General features: G+C 41.2%; 3 protein-coding genes across 5 annotated transcripts; 2 read left to right on the top strand and 1 right to left on the bottom strand.

Annotated features, from left to right (window-relative positions):
• The first annotated feature begins 278 nt into the window (after positions 1 to 278).
• Positions 279 to 8530, top strand: LOC114769139 (zinc finger protein Pegasus-like). Its single transcript, XM_028961916.1, has 4 exons — positions 279 to 665; positions 1658 to 1825; positions 3218 to 3391; positions 4154 to 8530. The coding sequence occupies exons 1-4, from the start codon at positions 593 to 595 to the stop codon at positions 5065 to 5067; spliced, it is 1329 nt and encodes a 442-aa protein (XP_028817749.1). The 5' UTR covers positions 279 to 592; the 3' UTR covers positions 5068 to 8530.
• Positions 8428 to 12598, bottom strand: pstk (phosphoseryl-tRNA kinase). Of its 2 annotated transcripts, XR_003743193.1 has the most exons (7): positions 11334 to 12598; positions 10538 to 10796; positions 10231 to 10432; positions 10076 to 10151; positions 9504 to 9597; positions 9178 to 9367; positions 8869 to 9010 (listed from the first exon to the last, which is right to left on the bottom strand). XR_003743193.1 is itself a non-coding variant. In XM_028961939.1 (6 exons), the coding sequence occupies exons 1-6, from the start codon at positions 11529 to 11531 to the stop codon at positions 8787 to 8789; spliced, it is 1053 nt and encodes a 350-aa protein (XP_028817772.1). In that variant the 5' UTR covers positions 11532 to 12595; the 3' UTR covers positions 8428 to 8786. The 2 variants fall into 2 exon arrangements, 1 of the variants encoding a protein (XP_028817772.1); XM_028961939.1 differs by lacking the exon at positions 9178 to 9367 and having other exon boundaries at positions 8428 to 9010; positions 11334 to 12595.
• Positions 12023 to 21296, top strand: tdrkh (tudor and KH domain containing). Of its 2 annotated transcripts, XM_028961895.1 has the most exons (14): positions 12023 to 12163; positions 13393 to 13562; positions 14493 to 14584; positions 14709 to 14901; positions 14975 to 15114; positions 16124 to 16394; positions 16660 to 16826; positions 16969 to 17144; positions 17334 to 17398; positions 17532 to 17683; positions 17783 to 17887; positions 17959 to 18013; positions 20041 to 20113; positions 20656 to 21296. In XM_028961895.1, exons 2-13 carry the CDS (start codon positions 13424 to 13426, stop codon positions 20094 to 20096), a joined length of 1611 nt encoding a protein of 536 aa, XP_028817728.1. In that variant the 5' UTR covers positions 12023 to 12163; positions 13393 to 13423; the 3' UTR covers positions 20097 to 20113; positions 20656 to 21296. The 2 variants fall into 2 exon arrangements, with proteins under 2 accessions (XP_028817728.1, XP_028817736.1); XM_028961903.1 differs by lacking the exons at positions 12023 to 12163; positions 14493 to 14584 and having other exon boundaries at positions 13544 to 13562.
• The last annotated feature ends 645 nt before the right edge of the window (positions 21297 to 21941 follow it).

The raw sequence follows: 21941 nt of genomic DNA, 5'->3' as shown, positions 1-21941 counted from the left end.
CAATTACTTAGAATTCTTGTTGCTTTTGATGCAAAACGCTACGTTTTAAGACGCAGAGCAACAGTCTAAAGGCATTTCATTGCACGGGAACGTTGACGGACGCCGTGTCGCCGGTGGGAAGCATTTGAGCGCCGCGCCGCGTCCCCCCCACGGCGACACCACGGCGACACCACGCCAGCGATGTCGGTGGACGAGCGACGCGGCCACGCGTGGCGCCGCGGTTATTAAAGGTCGGCGGCGTTGCACTAATCGGTCGTTCGGATTGCCGATACCGTTCTGGGTGTTTATCGATACGTGGCAGGGCGCATCATGAGAAAAATGCTGCCCTTTAATTTGACGCGATGTAGCGCATGCGTCCTGTAGCATACGTTCATGCACGGCGCTGGCATGTTCGCCACACTAATATTGGATGATTAGTACCGAAGCAAACACACAATGCAATTTTGAGGGATGATTTGGTTTAAGGGAATGGCACCATTCAAACCTAATCGCTGGTTGTGTCCAGCCTCAGCAGCCGAATCTGCAGTCAGGAGGAATTTCGGCCCGCACTTCTTTGCAGAATCGATGGTGCGTTTTGGATCATAGTCCTGTCATGCAGAGCCCAAGGTGCGCCTCATCTTGCGGTCACCAACTGAGGCCGGAACGTTTTTCTGCAGGATTTCTCGGTAAAAAAATGAATGGGTTCGTCCAGGTCCTGAAGCAGCAAAGCAGCCCCAGACCTTTTACATTGACACCCCCATGCTCGATGTTCGTTTTCTGAAATGCATGTTTTTTAAAGCCTTAAAGTTTTTTAAATATGACGGGAACCTTTCCAAAAGCCTTGGGGATCATCAATGTGTTTTTTGACCAAAAAAAGCCAGGCCTGCAATTCTTTAGGTGTTCCTCTGGGTACATTTTTGTAGCTTTACAAAAACTGCTTTGTGGCCTTTTCAAGTTACTGTCAGTTACTTTATTACTCATCTGTTCCAGAATTTCTCTGCATCATGGCATGCCGTCTTCCTTTTTAGGAAGTTTAACCATCACCCTGAGTGAGTAGTGGGCAGCCATGACAGGCGCCCGGGGAGCAGTGTGTGGGGACGGTGCTTTGATCAGTGGCACCTCAGTAGCACCTTGGCAGATCGGGATTTGATCTGATTTTGGGGCCTTTTTTTTTTACCCGCTAGGCCACCACTGACCCAGGAAATCAGTCAGAAGTGGGATTTTCACACATCACACTTTGTGTGATTGTCGGCAGTAATAGAAATCTAACTCAGCTCTTCAAACAATGTGATAAACAGTTAATTCATGCATTTTGTTTTTACTTTGTCTATATTTGTTGAGGATTTAAATTTGTTTGAATATCTTAAACAATTAATTTTGATAAGTGGTGGCCTAGCGTGTAAGGAAATAGACATGGCTGCCCTCTGCTCAACAAGGGGGATGGTTAAAAGCAGTGTAACCGTGTCCTGTGCTTGCTGTGCATCATAATGACAATCTCTTCACTTTCACGAATATGCAAAAAAAAAAAAAAAAGCACTCGGGAAGGGGGCAAAAACGTTTTCAGTGGCATAGATTCATTCTTATGTTTTTCTAATAACTCCAGTGGTTCTGTTGTCTTGTGAGTTTCAGAAATAGCTCAGATATATCTTCTTATTTTCATATAAATGTATTGGGACAGGAGGTCGTCAAGGAGCCGAAGTTCATCAGGACTGCACTATGGGAGAGAAACATCCGGAGCCTCTGGACTTTGTGAAGGATTTCCAGGAATACCTCACACAGCAAACACAGCACGTGAACATGATCTCTGGGTCTGTGGGGGTTGAGAGAGACACCGCCGCTCACAGCCGTAAGAAAAAAACAGTTCCCAGTACCTTTGCAGTAGCTTATGGGAATTTTTATTTCCTGCACTAACAAGACTTTTTAATACATATCAACTAAAATTGTGCCACATTTTTAAGATAATATGTTTACGACTGTTGGCTTGGAAAAGATAAGTTTTTGGCACTAATACAATTGTTTTTTGTTATTGGCTGCCAACTGTGTTTAGTGTATTTAGCGCGTGTGCGTTATTGTGCGTCGGTGATGAGGATGTATGAGTATTTTCATGTGTGAGACCCGGCTTGTGCATCTAAGAACAGCTAGAAGTTATTCAGTTATTCATATCAGCAAATGTTGTCAGGGCAACCAAAGTGGGTACTTCATTTTTTTCCATTTAAGTCGAAAGATTATACATGGATTGTTTGTAGCATTTCTTTGTCCCTCATTTTTAACACTTTCTTTTTTTTTTTTTTTAACACTTAATTTTATGCATCTTAAATTGATTAGTGATCCAACCCAACTGGGATTAATTGCAATTATGACTGAAATGAGTATTCAAGTAACTCGAATGATTTGAATACACAAAATATTCAATATAAATTCTTTGACTCAAGGTTTAGTCCATCTATTATTGTATTGTATCCAGGCATTAATATGGTCTTGATTGATGATCATGAAAAAATTCAGCTCGATCTCAGTAACTTCTCAGGGAGGTTATGATAACTTCAAAAACCAATAGCTGTTATTAGTACAGTGGAGCATTTCACGAGTTGAATTTGAGCAAGCTGAATAATATTATTTGAATTTTGTTGCTTATTGGCATTGGAAATAATAGACTGAAATTATTTACAGAAACATTGTTTTTCTTTTGGTATTGAAACAGTGTTCAAAATCTGATTGAAATTTGATACAGTTGGAAATGGAACTGTTTAAATTGGATTGATACTTGAAATGCTCATTTATATATTCTTTTTACTATGTTGTACCTTTGTATAGCAGGGAGTACACCACTTTTTCTGTTTTTATTAAAATAAAACTAAGGACAAAAATTTCTTTTTTTTTCATATTTTTGTACATCATAAAATGTTTCACAGAAAGGTTAATTAAATGGACTTAGTTCTGGAGCCAATAAGCCAATCTTTAAACTTTGATCTAATTAATATTGTTGATGAAAGTGTTGAGTTTTGCTTGCTCAAGAGGCCTTTCATGTTCTGAAACACACTATTGATGTAGCTGTTTAAAGTGTATTCGAATACAAAAATATTCGTTAGTTGCAGCCCTAATTGCAATGATTGATCATAATACGAAGGTCTTGATGTATTGGTGCTGATTATCAGTAGCTTCTGTATTAGGTGGTCATGATACAGGAGTCATAATTCAATAACCATGTTGAAAATAACAGATTTCATTCCATTGCCAGAAAGCGAGCGGGATGGACAGGAGCAGCCTTCTGTGGAGTCGTCACTGGCCGACAGTGCAGCGATGCTGGTGGGAGGCTTTGAAAGGACATACGATGGCAAGCTGAAATGTCGCTACTGCAACTATGCTAGCAAAGGCACATCCCGCATCATCGAGCACATACGTATTCATACAGGTAGGAATTCGAACCTCAGCCATCTGTTACAATTATGGGTTAACAGAGATGGAGGTCCGCTTTTTAAACTTATTGTAATACTCCAGTCCTGCACAGCTTAGATCTTTTCATGTTCCACCACACCTCATTCAACCAAAGAACTGAGTGGTAATGGGTACAGAGGTTGAATCAGGTAAATGGAGGTACAAACAAAAATGTGCAGGACAAGTGCCCTCGGTGACCAGAACTGGTGACCCCTGAGAAATGGACAATGTGATATGAATTTTTGTTGTGTCTCACAAGTTTCATGGTAATGGGAGATTAGTTGCCAGTGCTTACACAGATTTTTGTGAAAGCAATGCAGCCAGACCCTATATGACCCCTTAGCTCAATTTTTAAAACCTACTTATCCAAAAACGTTTGGGTGACAAAGGGCGCTAAACATAAAGCAGCCATAGAGGGCGCTAAACCTGAGCTGTGGAAACAGTGTTGTGTCCCAGTTGATGTTTATATATTAAATCACATTTCATTTCATTTACAGCATTTATCAGACGCCCTTATCCAGAGCGACTTACAATCAGTAATTACAGGGACAGTCTCCCTGGAGCAACTTAGGGTTAAGTGTCTTGCTCAGGGACACAATGGTAGTAAGTGGGATTTGAACCCGGGTCTTCTGGTTCATAGACGAGTGTGTTACCCACTAGGCTACTACCACCCTATTATTGTGCAGTCAGGTCGTGACTTGTTATATGTTTTTGCTGTGTCATTGTTTGGACGGAGAAGGTGAGAAACCACACCGGTGCCATCTGTGTCCTTTTGCGTCTGCTTATGAACGCCACCTGGAGGCCCACATGCGCTCCCACACCGGGGAGAAGCCATACAAGTGTGAACTGTGCTCGTTCCGATGCAGCGACCGCAGCAACCTCTCCCACCACCGCCGCCGACGTCACAAGCTGCTGCCCATGAAGGCGGCCTGCTCCCCCATCTCCAAGAAGAAGATCCTCAGCGTGCTGCAAAAGAAATCCACTTCGCTGGCGTACGGCCGCCGTCTGTTGGTCAACTTCAGTCCCCCTTCTATGGTGGTCCAGAAGCCTGACTACCTGAGTGACTTTGCCCACGAGCTGCCCCACCTGCAGGCAGCAGAGGAGTATGAGAGTCTTGCCAAGATGGAGGGAGGACATGAACTGATGGCAGAGGAGATGAACCCACTGACCCACTTGTCAACCTTGGCTGGACAGCTGGCCAGTCTGCCTCCTGATTGTCCAGTCCCGTGCTCCCCTGATGACCTTTCTTGCCGGGATGAGAAACCCCTTTTCACCCCCCGGCCGCCTGCTGTTCCAGCTGCAGTTTCATCTGGCGACCTAGTCAACCTTCCGGCCTCACCGTCCAACTCTGAGCCACGGGCCTTTCGACACCAAACCTTCAGCCCAGTGCCAGGCGGGCCTGGACCCAGCAGCGAGCACAGCATCCGGACCAGCACCCCCAGCATCACCAACAGCCAACCCAGCACCCCGGTGCCCCAGCTGCTCCACAACTGCCCGCACTGCGACACCTACTTCGCGGACAACATCCTCTACACCATCCACATGGGCTGCCATGGCTACAAGAATCCTTTCCAGTGCAATATCTGTGGCTGCAAGTGCAGGGATAAGTACGATTTTGCATGCCATTTCGCACGAGGGCAGCACAAACAGTAACTTTCAAAGTAAAGTGTTTCATTTGGCTTGCAGTAATTGCTATTTTCATTTGCCTTTGAAGTTTTAGAAGCAGGAAACCCCTCAAGGTCATGTTGGTACAGTCTGAGACTGGAATTACCGGATGGAAGTCTGAGGATTTCCACAGTTGGAAGTAGACGACTTTGACAATGAATAAGCACAGAGAGGAATTAAACCAGCTTTTTAATACCCCTGTAAATACCTACCAGAAAACAATCAGACAAATTAACGTGTGCTAATTGGAATATGTACAACTCAAAATATTTAACTCAAAAAAAATGTAAAATTCATATATGCCTAATTTTTGTCATTGTCAAACACTGAAACATAGCACACGGTGACACAACGAAATGTGTCCTCTGCATTTAACCATCACCCTTAGTGAGCAGTGGGCAGCTGTGAAAGGCTGGAACAATCGAAAGGAACAGTGTGTGGCTCCTCTCGTGGCACCTCAATGCCACCTTTGGTTAAGTGTCCCATTCTCTACACAGTAGACCACCACTGCCCCTGAATTACACAGAGCGTGAAAATATTTTGTATTATGTTGACAACCATGGTTGATCATTTGAGACAACCATAGTGTCATATGATTGATAAGAAAAGCAAATATCTCTTAGTTTGTACAGTCAGTTCTGGTTTGGGGCTGAAGGGTTGAAGGTTCACCTAATTTTGTAAAATGTAATTACAAAAACAAATGATCTTTTTCTACCCTTATTCTGATTTTTGCAGATGCACTTGCAGAATCAGGCCGCTTTAGCATCTTACATTCAGTCTCATGGATCCAGCCATGGAAGTCCTAATGTAACAATTATGTTTTAGGGAATTTTAGCCCAGCACAGCTACTGTAGAGAGTAATGGAGAGGGTTGTATTGGTTGTGTATGATTTGCAGTTTGATAAATGAGTACTAGAACTCAAGAGTGAAGGGTGATTGATTGGTTAGGTGAATTAAGAATTCCCTCGGTTGCTCCCGTTAGGGGTTGCCACAGCGGATCAGATAGTCTGGCTGTCCACACAACTGCTTTGACAAAAGATGCACTCCCTGACGCAGCCCTCTCCATTTGCCCAGACTTGGCACCGGCACCAAGAAACACACTAACTAGGTTTAAGCATTCCTTGCAGCATTAACCAATATGACCATAATAAGGGAGCGTAATTAAAAAGTCTAAATGATCTTAATGATAGGCTTGAGCACTGGCTGATACTAGGGCTGAGCAGGAGATCAGTATTATCTTTTTTTTCAGTGGACCACAGTCACTATGTTTACATTAGCGACGTAAGAGGAAATCAAACTCCTCAAAATTAGACTGACACACCCAGATACATCTGTCAATACGTTAAGACGGACCTGAATTGTTGCTCTATAGAATGACCCCTCTAGTTTATTTTTTAAGTAAAAAAAATTATATCATCCCATCCTTACTCATATGGTTCTTTTTTCTTGTCTTTGTTTTATACTGTTGGTCTGCAGGGTCAGAAGATGCTGTTATCTTTACATTTACGTCATTTCTTACAGAAATTATGATTTACTGTAATGGAGCAGCTTCAGTTACTCCAGAGAAAATTATTATTTACACAGTTATCAGGTTGTGAAGACACAACATGGGACAGAATGTCAGTGACAAAACCTTATTCATTATCAAGTGAAGAGCTCAATATTGCTCTGTGGTGCTGTTTTCCTACTCATTTTATCTACTATGGATTTTGGACACTTAAAATAGAAAATTGGAGGCTGAGGTGCAATTCCTGTGGCCTTTATTTTCACTAATGATGTTCCACTGAATTCTGATTTCAGTATTTCTGTCAAAACATATGGAAATTTCACTGTGCTTTCAGTAGACATTTGGACATATTGTGGTTCTTACATTTTTTTTTACTGACAGTTTAGCTAAGATCCTGACATTCTCATTCTTATCTCAAACTTTTAAAGGTTTTTTAGATTTTGTATTTGATGCAACTTTAAGACTTTTTTTTTTTTACTGAGGAACCTTCCAGAAGGATTAATAAAGTTTCTACCTATCTACTATTTCAGTGCTCATGCAGTGAGCTCTCTGGTGGTATCTAAAGGATAAATATACACAATGTATTATTTAGAGCTTTATTCATGACAGGCAAGCTCCTGACATTTTTCTATATATTTGATTAACCCGTTTTTTATTTATACATTGTACAAAGGAAAAATATTACCTATACTTTCTCAACATTCTAAGTGTGTTATTCTAAAGTTACGAAGTAATCCTTCTTTTTCCTTTTGTATTATTATTAATGTAAGATTTTGGAATGAAATGACAGACTGTTTCCATTGTAAACAGAAACATAACTATTCTCTGAAAGCACCAATGGGCTCAGTGGGATCTGAGAAGAATGGGAGCTAAATGAAAGTATAAATTCTAAACAATTTATTTAACTGTTTGAATTTTTTTTAATTTCCAAAGTGTTGCACAGGGTATTTAATAAAGTTGCATAATGTAAAGATATGCAAAGCCTTTAATTGAACCAGTCACTTTGTCACCATGTAGAGTTTGTGTTGGGCTTGTTGAAGCATCACGGTCTGTTTTTCTGACCACAGGCCTGTTGCCGAGTGGGTATTTTTAGGCACCTGACCACTGCTCAACAATGACACCAACCAGCGTGAGCGCAGTGTGTCACTGCTGTGCTGAAAATCATTTCACACTTAAACCTCAGCTGGGTCTTCGCATCAGAAGCTGAGCACTGATGAATGGTGTGGTTTATAACATTTATGTAAGAGGTGGATATTCTGCACTTATTTAATGATCAATTATATTGTCATTATATAATGGATCAGCCAAAATGGAACCTAATGAACTGGTGGATGTGATGAGTTAAAATAGAAATTTCTGTGAAAACTGTGAAATTGCATATTCTTTTTTTTCTTCATGTAAGAATTTTGTATGATCTTACTGTAACAGCAACATTGCCTTAATATTCAATTGTAATAAAAAGGTTTACACACTACACAGAATTATACTATTTCATATTTTTAAGTTTTAAAATATTAGAAGATATATTGTGCTTAAATGTTTGTAAAATATTTGTAGTGTAAACATTGTATTTTGGTGGAAAATGAGCACCACCATAAAAATGCCTTTAATATTCTGTGACATTTTATTTTATGAACTATTATTTTGTTAAGCTTTATAGGTTTTTGGTTATTGCGTACAGAGCTTTTTTTCATGGTTATCGTTCAGTTTTCAATGTGGTTGCTGTTTAATGTGAGAAAAACTAGAACAATAATATTTATTATAATAATCTATATTTGGATGGTAACCATTAGATGTGCAGTATCACACTCAGAATTCAGAAGATGGGAGGTATGACTTTCATGAGGTGTCTGAGGTGACAATTTATTTGTCTGTTATGTAATAGTATGTAATACAATCATTTATAATAATAATAATAATAATAATAAAGCCTTGATAAAGCAAATGTACTGTGTCAAGTGGTCAAGTTTGGGAACTCGTACTTTGTGAACACCAGCAAGAAACATTGAAATGCATTCTTGAAATAAACATATATTTTTCATATCACTATTAATTGAAAAAATTAATCAAATCCTCATAAAAAAAATAAACAATTATACATATTAAATACATTTACAACCCCTAAACTGATTATACAACAAATAAATTCTGTTAACCACATGAAGAGTAAGTAAATAATCTTTTTTTTTTTTTTGCCCCCTTCATTGAGTTGTATTGTTCTTACAGTGCTTTGCCAGGATCTTTTGCTTGTTGTGATCAAAACAGGCAACAGCCCGGCCCACAACTCTCTCCATGTCTATGGGCTCGCCAGGGATTATGGGAAGGCCCTGTAGAAGGTTCTTTCTCAGGTCTTGCAGAAAACCGGTCTTGGACTCATTCAGGTCCTTAGCCAGCAACCTCAGGCTTTCTGATGAGAGCCCATGTACTGCAGGATGACAAAAAAATGTGTAGTAAACACCTTAAAATCACCTTAGTCAGGCAACATTTATCATTTCAGTTTTAGACAGCACTTAATCGTTCATGTGAGGATTTGTGTCATTTTGTCTTTTTTTTATGCCTCAAAATAGGCATGAAAATATGGTGTCATCTTACATTTGTGGTAACACCAGCATTTCCCAACCCTGGTCCTGGAGGAACGTCTGCCAAAGAGTCTTCATTCCAGCCCTACCTTAATTGGGCTTGGGTGTTACTTAATGGCCTAATAATGAGGGGGGAAGATTGTGAAGATATGTGGGTTGGAACAAAAACTTCCTGGCAGATCTTCCTCCAGGGAAATACTGGTCTAGACAAAAAAAAAAAAAAAAAAAAGCAATTCCAGTAGGTGGCATCAAATATAATATTTTGCAATATTATCATCTGGCCAATATGATAATTAAAATTACACTGTTAAAAGGCATGATTCGGAGATGGAAACCTACCTCTGCCTGCGCACATGGCTTCTGATACCAACCGCCGACTCGCCTGATCAGCCTGGTGCAGGACACTGTTGGCGCAATTTTGCCGGTCTGCCTCCTACAGCACAATCAAGATGAAGGAACATGAATACACAGCTTTACTAATAAATTGTTTAACATGGTCTGATTTTATAATCGTGGCAATCACAGACCCTTCATTCTTAATGCCTGGGTCCAGAGTCCCCTTATCAAACTGGGTACACTTTTTGTGTGATTCACGATTGTCTCTTTAGACCATTATGTCCACTCTTCTCACCATAGATAATATTAGAGTGCACAAGCCACCATCAGTCATCCATAATCTGGATCATTTGCATTATGGAACCCTATAAGCTATATCTTATTTGGTTTCCATAAACAGAATGTTGCAGAATGTTTGCATAACGACTCTTGTCCCATTTAATTAGCTACATAAGTAGCCCCATCACATATGGCTCACGGTCTCAAAAGATTCATTTCATAAAGTAAATAAAGTAAAGGATGCCACAGCAGCCTTGAACAGAACAAAATAACTTTGCTCGTCTAACAGAGAATACCCGCTGTTCGGAATCATCTTCGACTGGACTCAAAGGGTGGTCAAACGCAGACGACACCAATTCTGCCAGCTTCTGCCTAAAAGAAGAGCAAAGTATGAATTATAATTTCACGAAAAAAAAAAAAAACACTTTTTGGATCTCTCACTGTGGCTTACATGCCATGCTCAGTCAGATCCTCTGAGCTGCTCAGGATCAAGCTTCTCCTCTCCCAGGGATTTCTCTCAGGGTCGGGGGGCTCCAGGCGCTTTGTCATCTCCATGATCACCTCGTTGGGCAGCGGCTGCTCTCTGCTCTGGTTTCTGGACAAACAGAGTTGAGCGGGACAGTCGAGGTACACCTGACAGAATCCCAGACTGTCTGTAACAAATAAAAAAAAAATAAAAAAATGCAAAGCAACATTCCCTTATTCTTATAGACAGCCATTTCACAACCTAATTGCAGAAACGTTCACGCATCACGTACGCTTCCGTGCGAGCTGGTGCACTTCGTATCTCATGCTCTGGTAGTAGAAGTTGTCGTCCAGTAGGATGAGGAGAGGGGCCTGAGGCTCGGAGGAGGCAGTTTGAAGCCCCATCTGGGCCTGCTGCTCCTGGACAGCCTGGCAGAAGCGAGGCCGGACCTCCTGCACGCAGGGGCCGGAGTCAGGGGTCCGCTGAGGGTCCAGCAGGAACTGCTCCAGGCAGGACAGAACAGCTTGCCTGTAGTTTTTCCACCGAGTTTGCTGTATCACGGGACACAGGCAATAATTCCAAAGAAGGGAGAGTGTGAATAAATACTCCAATGTACAATATATTTAATTTAAATGATATTTTCAGAGCCAGGCTTAGGCCCAAACGTTCATTAAAGGCTTCTTATTACATACTAATAAAAAAAATATTGAGCTCTTGGCATGACTGCAAAAATACAAAAAGAAAAGGTAGATCTTTGTGCAAAATTCTTAGGCAGTAATGAAATTAATGAAAGGGTTTTCCCAACAGTAATTGTAACTTCATATAGGGAAGTATCTCCTACAAACCAAAGTCCACGTCATTGGTTAATACTGAATTAGGATAACAGAGTGACATTCTCTACACACATACGGTCATTATTTAACGACAACAATGACATTCTGCAGTAATTGGTTCAGGTAAATTGTATTTTATCAATGTGTGATGTAGGGGTTTTCGTTACTTTTTTACTTGCATCCTAGATAAACGGTGGTTTTGAATTGCACACCGCTGTACATGTGAACGCTTATGATGAATATACAGAATTGTACCGTCGGGGGGCGCTGTTGCTCCTTCCCAACAGACCCGACATCAAACGCCTGGTTCGGTATTAGGTCGTCGTAGGTGACGGTGAAAGCCCCCCAGCGGCGCCGCAGTGCGTGGGCGCACAGCGCATTCGCGACGGTGGATTTCCCTGCCGCTGGTAAACCGCAGAGGACACAGACGCACGCGTGTTGCGGGCGAGACATAAATCCACGGCCACCTTTTGAAACCGTGAGCGCCGAACTCCTGCTTCTTCTTCTTGTGGGTTACGTTCTTCTTCTCGGTCAGCCAGGTGAAGACGCGCAGCCTCGGTGTACAGCGCCACCGGCCGTTCCGGAGGTGGAAACAAATTCAGTTAAAAAGCTTTAAACATATATTTTTTTCGGAATATCACTTCATAGTTAAATAAAAAAGTTTGTTGTATGAATATTCCCAGATACGGCTTACAACATATTGTTTTAAAATAGAAACTGTGCTAAAAACGTACTCGCCACCTACTTACTGTACGGAAGGTGTACAGCCATCAATATAATAAAATAAATAAAAATGTAAAAACACAAAAATGTTAAATACCGTAACATGTTTCAACTATTGTGCATTTAAATTGTATTTTGTTTTGTTATCGTCCACACGTTCGTTTTTAAATTTTAAATGCATGTAAACGAAACAGCGGCCATTTATTCCGCTGGCTACCGGATGAGGGCGGCCAGGCTGCAGCCAATCAGAGCAAAGAGCGTTTAGGCGTGTGTTGATTAAAACATCGCGTCCATGCTGCGCTGTAGGGATGGTTTTTAATTGAGGTGTGCAGGCGGCTGCAATTTCAGACGAGGCAACAGAGGTAAAACAGAAGCTTTGTCACGACATTTTACGATTTATCGCGACGTGTTTGATGCGCGAGGTCCGACGTGTCAGTGCAGCGAATGACAGCGTCAAGGTGACTGGCTGCGTTACCGAGATTATTTATTATTTATCACGCCGCCATAAAGCTCACAAAGTAACGAGATGCTGTGTGAGTTATTTAATTTAAATTTTTATTTAATTTCTCATTTTGCCGAGTATTCCCGCAATGTGCATATCAGGCAGTGGACAGGGACGCACGACTAGCTTACCCTCCTGCACCAATCATGGTCCTCTCGTGTTAAAATGGATCAATTTGTTTTAGTAAAATTCTCATTTTAGTAGAAATGCTCATTTTAGACGACACGGGATTTTCACTTGGTGACCCGGCGTTCTGTTGTCGTCTGTGGTGCTTTGGTGTAATAAGGGTCCATCCGATGCTAACTTGTCACCTCAACCAAGACCCAAATGAGCATATTGTATGGAAAATAAATGGATCTGTGTGTCACTAATTTACCTCTCATTTCAAGAAACCTTTGTAAAAAAAAAAAAAAAGCGACTGTTTCGTTTTAAGTAATGAATGTAATCCACTTGGAAGTTTGTTCTTGTAATTTTATTCATGGTGGTGTGTATTTAATGTCTAGATCCTTTACTGCAGTTCCTTTCCACTTGTGGCATTTTGTGCACAAGCCAAACAACAAACTTAAAGCTGGAGTCTATAACAGCTCTTATGTACTCTGTTTCTGAGCATTTTCTTTTGTTGTCGTAATTATTAATTTGATAAAGCGGTGTGGTGGTGATTTCCCTGCTGCCATTTTTTGGCTGGTTTGTCTTGGTGGGGTCATGACCCTGGTATTCTTTCAGGAGACATACAGAGTTTAAAGAAAAGCCTAAATGTGTGTGAAATAGATGAACGCACTAGATATAAGCATCGGCCAGAGCTCGACAATGTGCTTCGTTTTTAAAAAAAGTCATGAGCTCTGCCTGGTTTACACTTTTTCATTGTTTAAGTTAGTCTTCAGCGAGTAAGAAGTAATTATACACCAACAAAGGTGTGCAGATCTGTTTCTTCTGGAAATCCTGAAGAGGTCACGCGATCACCCACACCCCATATGCTACATCAGTGAAACCAGGCCACTTCTCAAGTCCAGATGTGTGTTGTCGTCATTTCTTATGTTGGTGTACCTATGCAGGGCGCCAGTTTGTCAGCCCTCTTTCGTGCCTGTGCAGGTGGCGGCTCCCGCCATCCACACTGCGAGTGATGGAATCCGTTCAGGAGGGTCCCTGGAACAACCTCAGCTTGGGGAAGAAGGTGGCGTTGGCGATTGGCATCTCCGCGGGGGCGACTGTAGGGTACATCGTATACCGGCGCATCAGAAGCGGCGCCGCTGTGACGAAAGGTGGGAGGATTGGGACAACCTGGTTTATTTTAATAGTGTGTACTGTATTACTTTTCCTGTTGCCATCAGGTCTTTTTTTTTATTTTTTTAGTTTTTAGTTTTTCTTCATTAAACCAGAGTTTCTCAGTGTTTCTGGACACCAGTGTGTTCATAATTTTATTCATTTATATGAATGATTTTTATATATATTTTTTGGAACCAAGTCATCCACCTCGCTCTACAGTCAATGTCTCTGAAATGTCTGTGGCATTTCACTCATCTTAGTGGGTTAACTTCTCTACGCTGTTCCGATACAAAACACGGTGTACACCAGGAGAGTTTTCTGGATGGATGGGGCAGCAAGCTGTCTGCTTTGGGGTAGAGAAGTGAACCTGAAAAGCAAAGTGCAGACTGTCTGTTTCACAATAAAGTTAGGGTTTATAGGGGTGGTAATGGCCTAATGGGTAACACACTCACCTATGAACCAGAAGACCCAAGTTCAAATCACTTACTACCATTGTGTCCCTGAGCAAGACACTTAACCCTGAGTTGCTCCAGGGGGACTGTCCCTGTAACTACTCACTGTAAGTCGCTCTGGATAAGGGAGTCTGATAAATGCTGTAAATGTAAATGATAGAGTAATTTACTACATTGCACATGAAGCAAGCTGCGATTCGTCGAGTATATTTGATTTATCGTCCATCCCTATGGCACAGTATACTTGTTATCATGAAAGGGATCTGGATTTCTTTTTATTGTATAAAAAAAAAATTGGCAAAGTTGTTCAGCAGAAGTTTTATTGTGTTTGACATCACTTGGATTCTAGTGCTGTTTTTTTTGGTTCCTGTCTCACATTAGATATACTTTGCAATAGCACCATAGAATAAAATACAGTAGACTTTGTGATTTTACTGACCTATCTTGATTTTTGAAATGTATTTATTTTTAAAGCTTCATACCAGAAGACAGAAGAGATCAGAGTGTCTCTACCACTGGAGGCGTATCGCTCCATTTCCAGATGTCATGCCACTTTTCTTGACGTAGTGAGTTAGTAGTCTGGTCTGCCGTCCTTCTTTTCTCGCCCAACAAACTGTGAAGCTGTCCCGTTTCAGTGGCGTCCTTCCTTACCTCCCTATAACACATTTCCTTTTCCGTTCATTTGTCCAGGTGAATCAGAACTCTGGGGCTCAGGTGAATATCCTCCCTGACATAATGAACCAGACCACGGTCACGTTCCTGCTGCGGGGCTTTCCTGACCAGGTCACGGTGGCCAAATGCGCTCTGGACAAGTTGGTGTTTGACTGTGAGGTCATCAACGAGGTTGTAAAAGTGCCCAAGACTGCCTTTGGGCGAATTATAGGTAACTATCCCTGGGCTCAAATTTTAATGCAGACATATTTTTAGGTGCTCTAAAATCTGTACGTATGTTTCAGGTCGTGGAGGGGAGACCATCAAGTTAATCAGCCGGACCTCGGGAGCCCGAGTGAACTGTATGAAGGACCTGAGGAGCATCTTAGAGCAGAAAGGGAAAGTTTCCATCATAGGAACACGGCGAGAGGTGCAAACAGCAAAAGTGAGTAGTCACCACGATTACGTATTACCCAGATTAGGCTTATTCCTAGCAAGGCGTTACAACGGCAAGTCTCAAACTTGCAAGCGTCATTTATTTAATGTCAAAATAGGAAAGCAAAAAATCACAAAATGATCTGCAACTTGCAGTTTTGATGTTTTGTTGAAGACTAAAGTTTTACGGTGAAATCTACGGAATCATATTACCCAGTTACAATACCACTGAGTGCCTGAAGAGTGAGCGTTAGTGAGTCTGCTCACAGTCCCGCCTTAATAATTACGATAGCTATATACACTAGTTCTCGTGCTGAATAGTCGTGCCGTCTGTGGGAGCGAGTGCTTCAGTAGAGCGGCCATCTTGGGACGACATTGAATGGGACATCTAGTGTGTATATATCTATGAATAATTACTACATAAGTTTAATCCTGATTGTGAGAAATTACCCGGGTAAACATGTTCAAGGCACATTAGAGGAAATACTGCCCCTTGTCTGATTGACAAGAATCCATCTCCTGATTGCAAAAGAATAAGTACAATAAGAAGGGGGAAAATTTATATTTTGCATTGTCTCTTGAATTTGGGGCGTGATTCTATTATTAGTACAAACATAAACAAGTGGTCCCCAGTCAATGATATTATTTTACTTTACTTTACTTTTATCCAAAGCGACTTACAAGGAGAAGACACCAGCAATTCTCATTCGGTTTCCATAGATTGTGAGTTACAGAACTAAGAGCCCTGATAAGGCCTAACTTGTCAAGAAAAAGAACATGCTCAGGAATTAAAGTGCTAGACGATTTTACATTTTTTTGTGTGTGTGTGCGCATGTTCGACTCGTTTTAAATACTTTTTAAAAAAGTGAGCTTTCAAATGTTTCTTAAAGGTGGTGGTAGTCTCGGCTAGTCGAAAGCAGCAGGGCAAGTCGTTCCACCAGCCAGGGACAACAAAGGAGAATAGATTCGATTGACGGAGAATGATTTAGAGAACTATTTCTGCAAACTGCCGTTACTAGGAGATGATCATGGAGAAGGTGACTGAGGACCAAGTTGTGAGGAAGCGAATATTCCAGGCCTCCAGCCAGCGGCAGAAGCGAAAGCAGCTTGAGAATGGCGACGGATTGGGACCTTCCAGTTTGGACGGCCAGGCTGTTGAGATGCCCCTGCAGGTTGTTGAGGGCCCAGGCAATGGTAAGATCGATGATGTGGAACATCCAGAACCAAGTCTTGATGAGGTGGAGGAAAAGGAGGCAGCTTCACCCCCGTCAGAGTTCTCCACATTTGAAAGTAAGTATCCTTGCAATGTGGATATATTATTTTCCTATTAACTAGACATTTGCGTTTGAAGCACAATTATTATTTACATGTCAGAGAGAACAATTAAAAAGTGTGTTAATTATTTAATCGGCATGATTGTGGGATGTTTTCCATGTAACATTTTCATGGGTGCTGACTGCTGGGGAATGCATACAGGGAAAAGTACAGCTTTTTATTTATTTATTTGTTTGTTTCTTTGTTTTTCTTGCCCGCTTCCTTTTCCTTGCTTAATCAGTACCCAGTCCAGACCTGAGCTTCCAACCTGATGAGCACTTGGAGGTTTATGTCTCTGCTTCAGAGAACCCGGAGCATTTCTTTATCCAGATTTTAGGTGTGCGATCACTACAGCTTGACAAACTGACTGCAGAAATGAGCCGTTTCTATAGCAACAACACGTCACGGGTAGGTTGTAATATTGTGGTGTGGACATTGTGACACTTGTATGCATTCTGTTTTTTTTTTTTTTTTTTTTTCAGTTTTAAGTTGTCCTGTGGAATTTATAATTATTATTATTATTATTGTGTTTTTTTTTTTTTTTTTATAGGAGCACAGGGTCCTGACAATAGTGGTAGGAGACATTGTGGCAGCTCCATACCGTGAGTGTGAAACCTGGAACCGGGCTCGTGTGCTGGGCGTTCTCCCATCTGGTTTGGTGGATTTGTACTATGTTGACTTTGGAGATAATGGTGCATTTCCTCAAAGCAATTTACGGAGCATGAGGTTAATTTCCCTTTTGCATCATTTCTATTTAAACCTTTAAACATTCTATACTAACACGTGGTTAATTTTTTTGATTTAATAATTGTATTATTATTGTTGATTAACAATAATAGCATGTTATTTGACAATATTAGGTATTATGTTGTACTCAGAGACTATTTATTTATTCATTTGCATAATCTCACACAGGAGTGACTTCTTGAGTCTGCCTTTTCAGGCCATTGAGTGTAGCCTGGCTGGAATAAGTCCTGCAGGTAACATGAGTTTTTCTTAATTATTTTTTTTTGCCAGCTAGTGTTTTTCATGACAAAGAAAATATGCTGCATGATATGTGTTTTTGGGTGCAGGTAAATAGGCTTGATTGTAAAAGCCTTTGTTTCAATGCAGGCAACTCTTGGACTGAAGCAGCTTTGGATGACTTTGACCGGCTGACCTACTGTGCAGAATGGAAACCTCTGTTGGCCAAACTGTGCAGTTACTCTCATTCCGAAGACTCCTTTTGGCCCAGCATCAAACTCTTTGACAACAGCCAGGGCACGGTTAGTGTTGTCCTTGCTCAGTAGTCTGATCAAAAGCTACACAATTTCGCTTGTGTTCGGTGCTCGTTAAATTAAGCCGCTCTGCCGGTTTGGCTGCAGAACACGGACGTGGGTGAAGAAATGATCCGCCTTGGCCACGCAGTCCCTTGCAAAGACTATGGTGGCATTTTGCCTGATGACCCGTTATCACTGCAGAGGATGTTGGTAAGTTCCATGCAGAGTGGCCGTTTTCTGGGGTCTTTCAGTGGTGGTCTGATGGTTTGTCTCTTGTACAGGCTGATATGACCAGTGCTACCTCAGAGCTGAGCCTCTCCTGCATCAGCTTATCAGGTACGAATCATGTTTCATAATTATTGATTTAAACTAGACTTTTTACCTTGGACCATAGCTCCAGCTTTACATTTATATTTATGCCATTTTATCATATACCCTTATTCAGAGCAACTTTTAGTCAGTAGTTGCAGGGACAGTCCCCCTGGGGACACTTAGGGTTTAATGTCTTGCTCAGGGACACAATGGTAGTAAGTGGAGTTTGAACCTAAGACTTTGTGGTGTGGGTTTTACTTACTAGGCTACTACCGCCCTATTTTACTACTACACTGACATGCACATGCTATATTAAACACCAGCACCCACTGTGTCATAGTCACTAGCATGTGCCTTAGGTCAGCAAAGTTGTATCAATTTAATCAAGCGTTCCCGACCCTGTTACTGGAGCCGCTTGTTGTATAATAAATCTGAGAAACATCATAGTGGGTTGAAATGAAAACATTCAATCTAGGGGTCGTTCAGGAACAGGGTTAGGAACCAAACTTTGGTTTGTATTGGTCATAATTATAATCATGATACTTCAGCCCCCCAGAACCAATATCAAACATCATTAAACCAAAATTCCATAGCACTTTGATGACCTGTGTTCAGGTAGTGGGCCAGTGCTTAGTGAAGACTGGGCGTCCAATTGTTCATTGAGCTCTGTGGAAGTCCAGCGGGCCGATGTGGAGACCAGCCCATCCTGCATGTTTTCCCCGAGTTCCCTGCACCAGTCTACGCCTTCTCAAAACTTGACTGAGTTGATCAGACACACCATGGGGTCACCCCACCAATCCATCATTGAGCCACACGAAGTTCCTACAAGTTCAGCTATTTCCAGTAGCCCAAGTGCTTCATCACTGCACCTAAAACCTGCAGTTCTCAGCAACACCATCTCCACCTTCAGCACGTCTTCCTCCTGTGAGGAGGTTCTGAGCTCTGCTCTGGACTCCCTCAGCCTCACCAATGAGGTCTTCCTGGAAGGACTGGGTTGTGGTCACTCTTCATGCTACTCTTCTGAGGATCTCTCATCGGAGGATAAAAGCAGTTCTAGAGTCCATGCTGGATCGACAGAAGGAGAAAGCGATGTTGGAAGCAGCAGTGGAGGAATCCGGAGTGTCTGGTACTACCTGTCTTCGCAAGACGAACACTCCCAGTCCCTCAGTACCACGATTCCAATGTCCTCCTCTTGCTCAGGCTGCGATGAGACTGAAAACGGCAATGGAACTTCTTCAGCTTCAGTTCTTGACCTCAGTACAGATGACTCTGACTGCATAAAGGACATCCAAGGACCAGCAGCAGAACAACCCTCAGCAAGACTAAGAGGGTTTAAGGAAACTGGTCCTGTAATTGAGGTTGATTCCAGCAGCAGTAGTGACAGCAGTGACCTGATTTATCTCGGCCAAGAGTCCCACATGCCCTGTTCAGATGCCGACCTTCATGTAAATCCAGAACCAAAGCAGCTCCAGGTTGAGCCCAGCACCCCCGAAAGGCATCGCAATGCAAGAAAAGAAGAGACTAATCAGCTTCAGCAGGCTTACGCTGAGGGGGAAAATACACGATTCAGCAGTAGGCCATCACTGACGAAAGCAGCGTGCTTGATGGAACTTTCTGGATCCAGACAACCTCCAGCTTTACATAAACGCGCAACCAAAGAACTTAGAGGGCCGGATCCTGGTGTAAGCTTTCAAAAGAACGACCATGCTGTGGGATTTTCAGACTTGAGCAAGGCTACTGGAGAGAGGAACAGCATGAAGAGAACCCTTCATCCGATGAGCCCATCTCATCTCCTCTGTCAGATCCATGAAGGTAATGTGTAAAAAAAAAAAAAAAAAGAACACAGGTGTGTTGTACCACCTTTGTGTCAGGAAGAAGACAACTCACTTGGGTCACTCACTTGGTCAGATATGCTTGTGTTCACGGTCCACATTGGGAGGTGACTGGGGCATCATTAAACTGTAAGAAGTCAATAATTTAAGCTCCTTATAGCACTGCCAGTGATTTAATTACAAAAAAATATATATAATGTCCTGTTTTCTGTTCATCAGAAGCTGCCTCAACCTCAGAAAGTGTGGATGACGCCCTTGAAGATGAGCTGATCTAAATCCTACCCAAAGACTGGTGAGAATCGTGATTTTAATAAAGGCACATGTTTTCTCCAGTGTTTCTTCAGTATTGTTTAATCCCATACACATTCACAAAGATGAGTTTGCATTAGAGACCTATTTAGATCTAGATAATGTGAATATTGTAGAATAGAGTAGAAAAGTCTTTTTTTTTTTTTTTTACTTTCAAAGTAACTTTACTTTAGTTACAGTTACTTGAGTTGTGATATCTATTATTAGGCTTTAAAAAAACATATTTCATGGCATTGTGTGCCATCCGGACATCCAAGAGCAATTTCAACCTAATTGGATAAAATACTATTTAATTTGTGCATCCATCGTTGCACAGAACACATGACCCATTTTATTCTTTGATTCTCTTATTCTCTTTTTTTATTTTATTATTTTATGAATACATTTATTTCTTTTTAAATGTAATAATCATTGCCCCATTTCCCATGGAACTGTATGCAGATTTAAAAGTGTTTTAGGATTTTTGGACCACTAGAACCAGAATTTGTCTCTAACAAATTTCTTTCAAATGCATTGTTTTGTCAGATTTCCAGACAGGAAGTAACTGTACATTTGGACCGTCATGCCTTCGTGGACCTATTGACTGGGAGCCTTACTATTGTTCATCAGGCTTTGTTTTTGCTCATCTGCCTTTTTAATGGGGATTGCTGTTAAGTCTGTTCTTTTTTTTCCCCCACATTGTTCAGATATTTTGTATTCAGGTATTCAATTACATATCTCCTATTGCTGCAGGTCTAAGGTTATATTAGGGATTGTTCTTCTATGGCTTGTACATGGTATGTTCATTTGCATGGTTAACATGGGGCTCAAGCAATTTTGGGCAACTCTGCTGCTAAATTTAATTGATTTAGTTTTATAATTTAACATGCTCAGTTTAATAAAGTTATTGTTTATTGTGTTCTAAATGGCCAAACCAAACTTTCAATGTTCTCCCATGTTCAGCCCAAGTGCTTGTTTGCCTGAAGCACCAAGGAACTGCTGCCATTGACGTGGTTTACTGTTTGCAAAGTATTAAAACTGGTCGAATCAACTCACCATCCATTATTACTGTTTCTGTTTGTTAAATATGTTGTCTGTGTACTTTTGTTTCAGAATGTGAGATGGCACTTTGTCCAATGCCAGATATATATTGTGTTCAGAAATAAAATATTCAGAGTATATTCAAAGCTTTGATCGTAGTCTTGGGTTTTGTTACAAGAGTTTCCATCTGTTTTATTTTTTTCCAAGCACATATTGACCTAGCACTTTTGTATTCATTATGTTTTTAAGACATAGTTTGGAATTTACAAGTGTGGACAGATATCGAGAATAAGACAGTGGTTACCGTTATGTCTGTGTCCAGGTATACAGATAATGCTAACATTATGTAATTTTATTGTAAGACCCAATATTAAATATTATGTCCCATTTGGTCACCTTAACTAAAAAATAATGTTGCTGCTCTAACAGAGGCACAATACAGGTGATTGGAATTTGTTTGGGATAATAAAGGTTGACGTGATTTTGAATTAATTGTTCAGCATCTTAGAGTAACAAACGTTTTAGGAACATGGTTCAATGATAAAACAAGTATGATGTAGACATACATATTTTAAAAACATATGTTGCTCTTCTTCATTAAACCTGCACATAATCTGGTTCGTACAAGAAATATCTGCATAATGTGTAGGAGGGTGAAGTGACCCAACGAAATGTGTCCTCTGCTTTTAACCATCACCCTTAGTGAGCAGTGAGTGGAGATGGTGCCTTGCTCAGTGGCACCTTTGTGGCACCTTGGTGGATTCACACCGGCAACCTTCTGATATATCTTC

Source organism: Denticeps clupeoides, chromosome 2, assembly GCF_900700375.1.
Source record: "Denticeps clupeoides chromosome 2, fDenClu1.1, whole genome shotgun sequence".
Lineage (NCBI taxonomy): Eukaryota > Metazoa > Chordata > Actinopteri > Clupeiformes > Denticipitidae > Denticeps > Denticeps clupeoides.
Note: the sequence above shows the minus strand (reverse complement) of the source record. Positions and strands in the feature narration are given on the sequence as shown.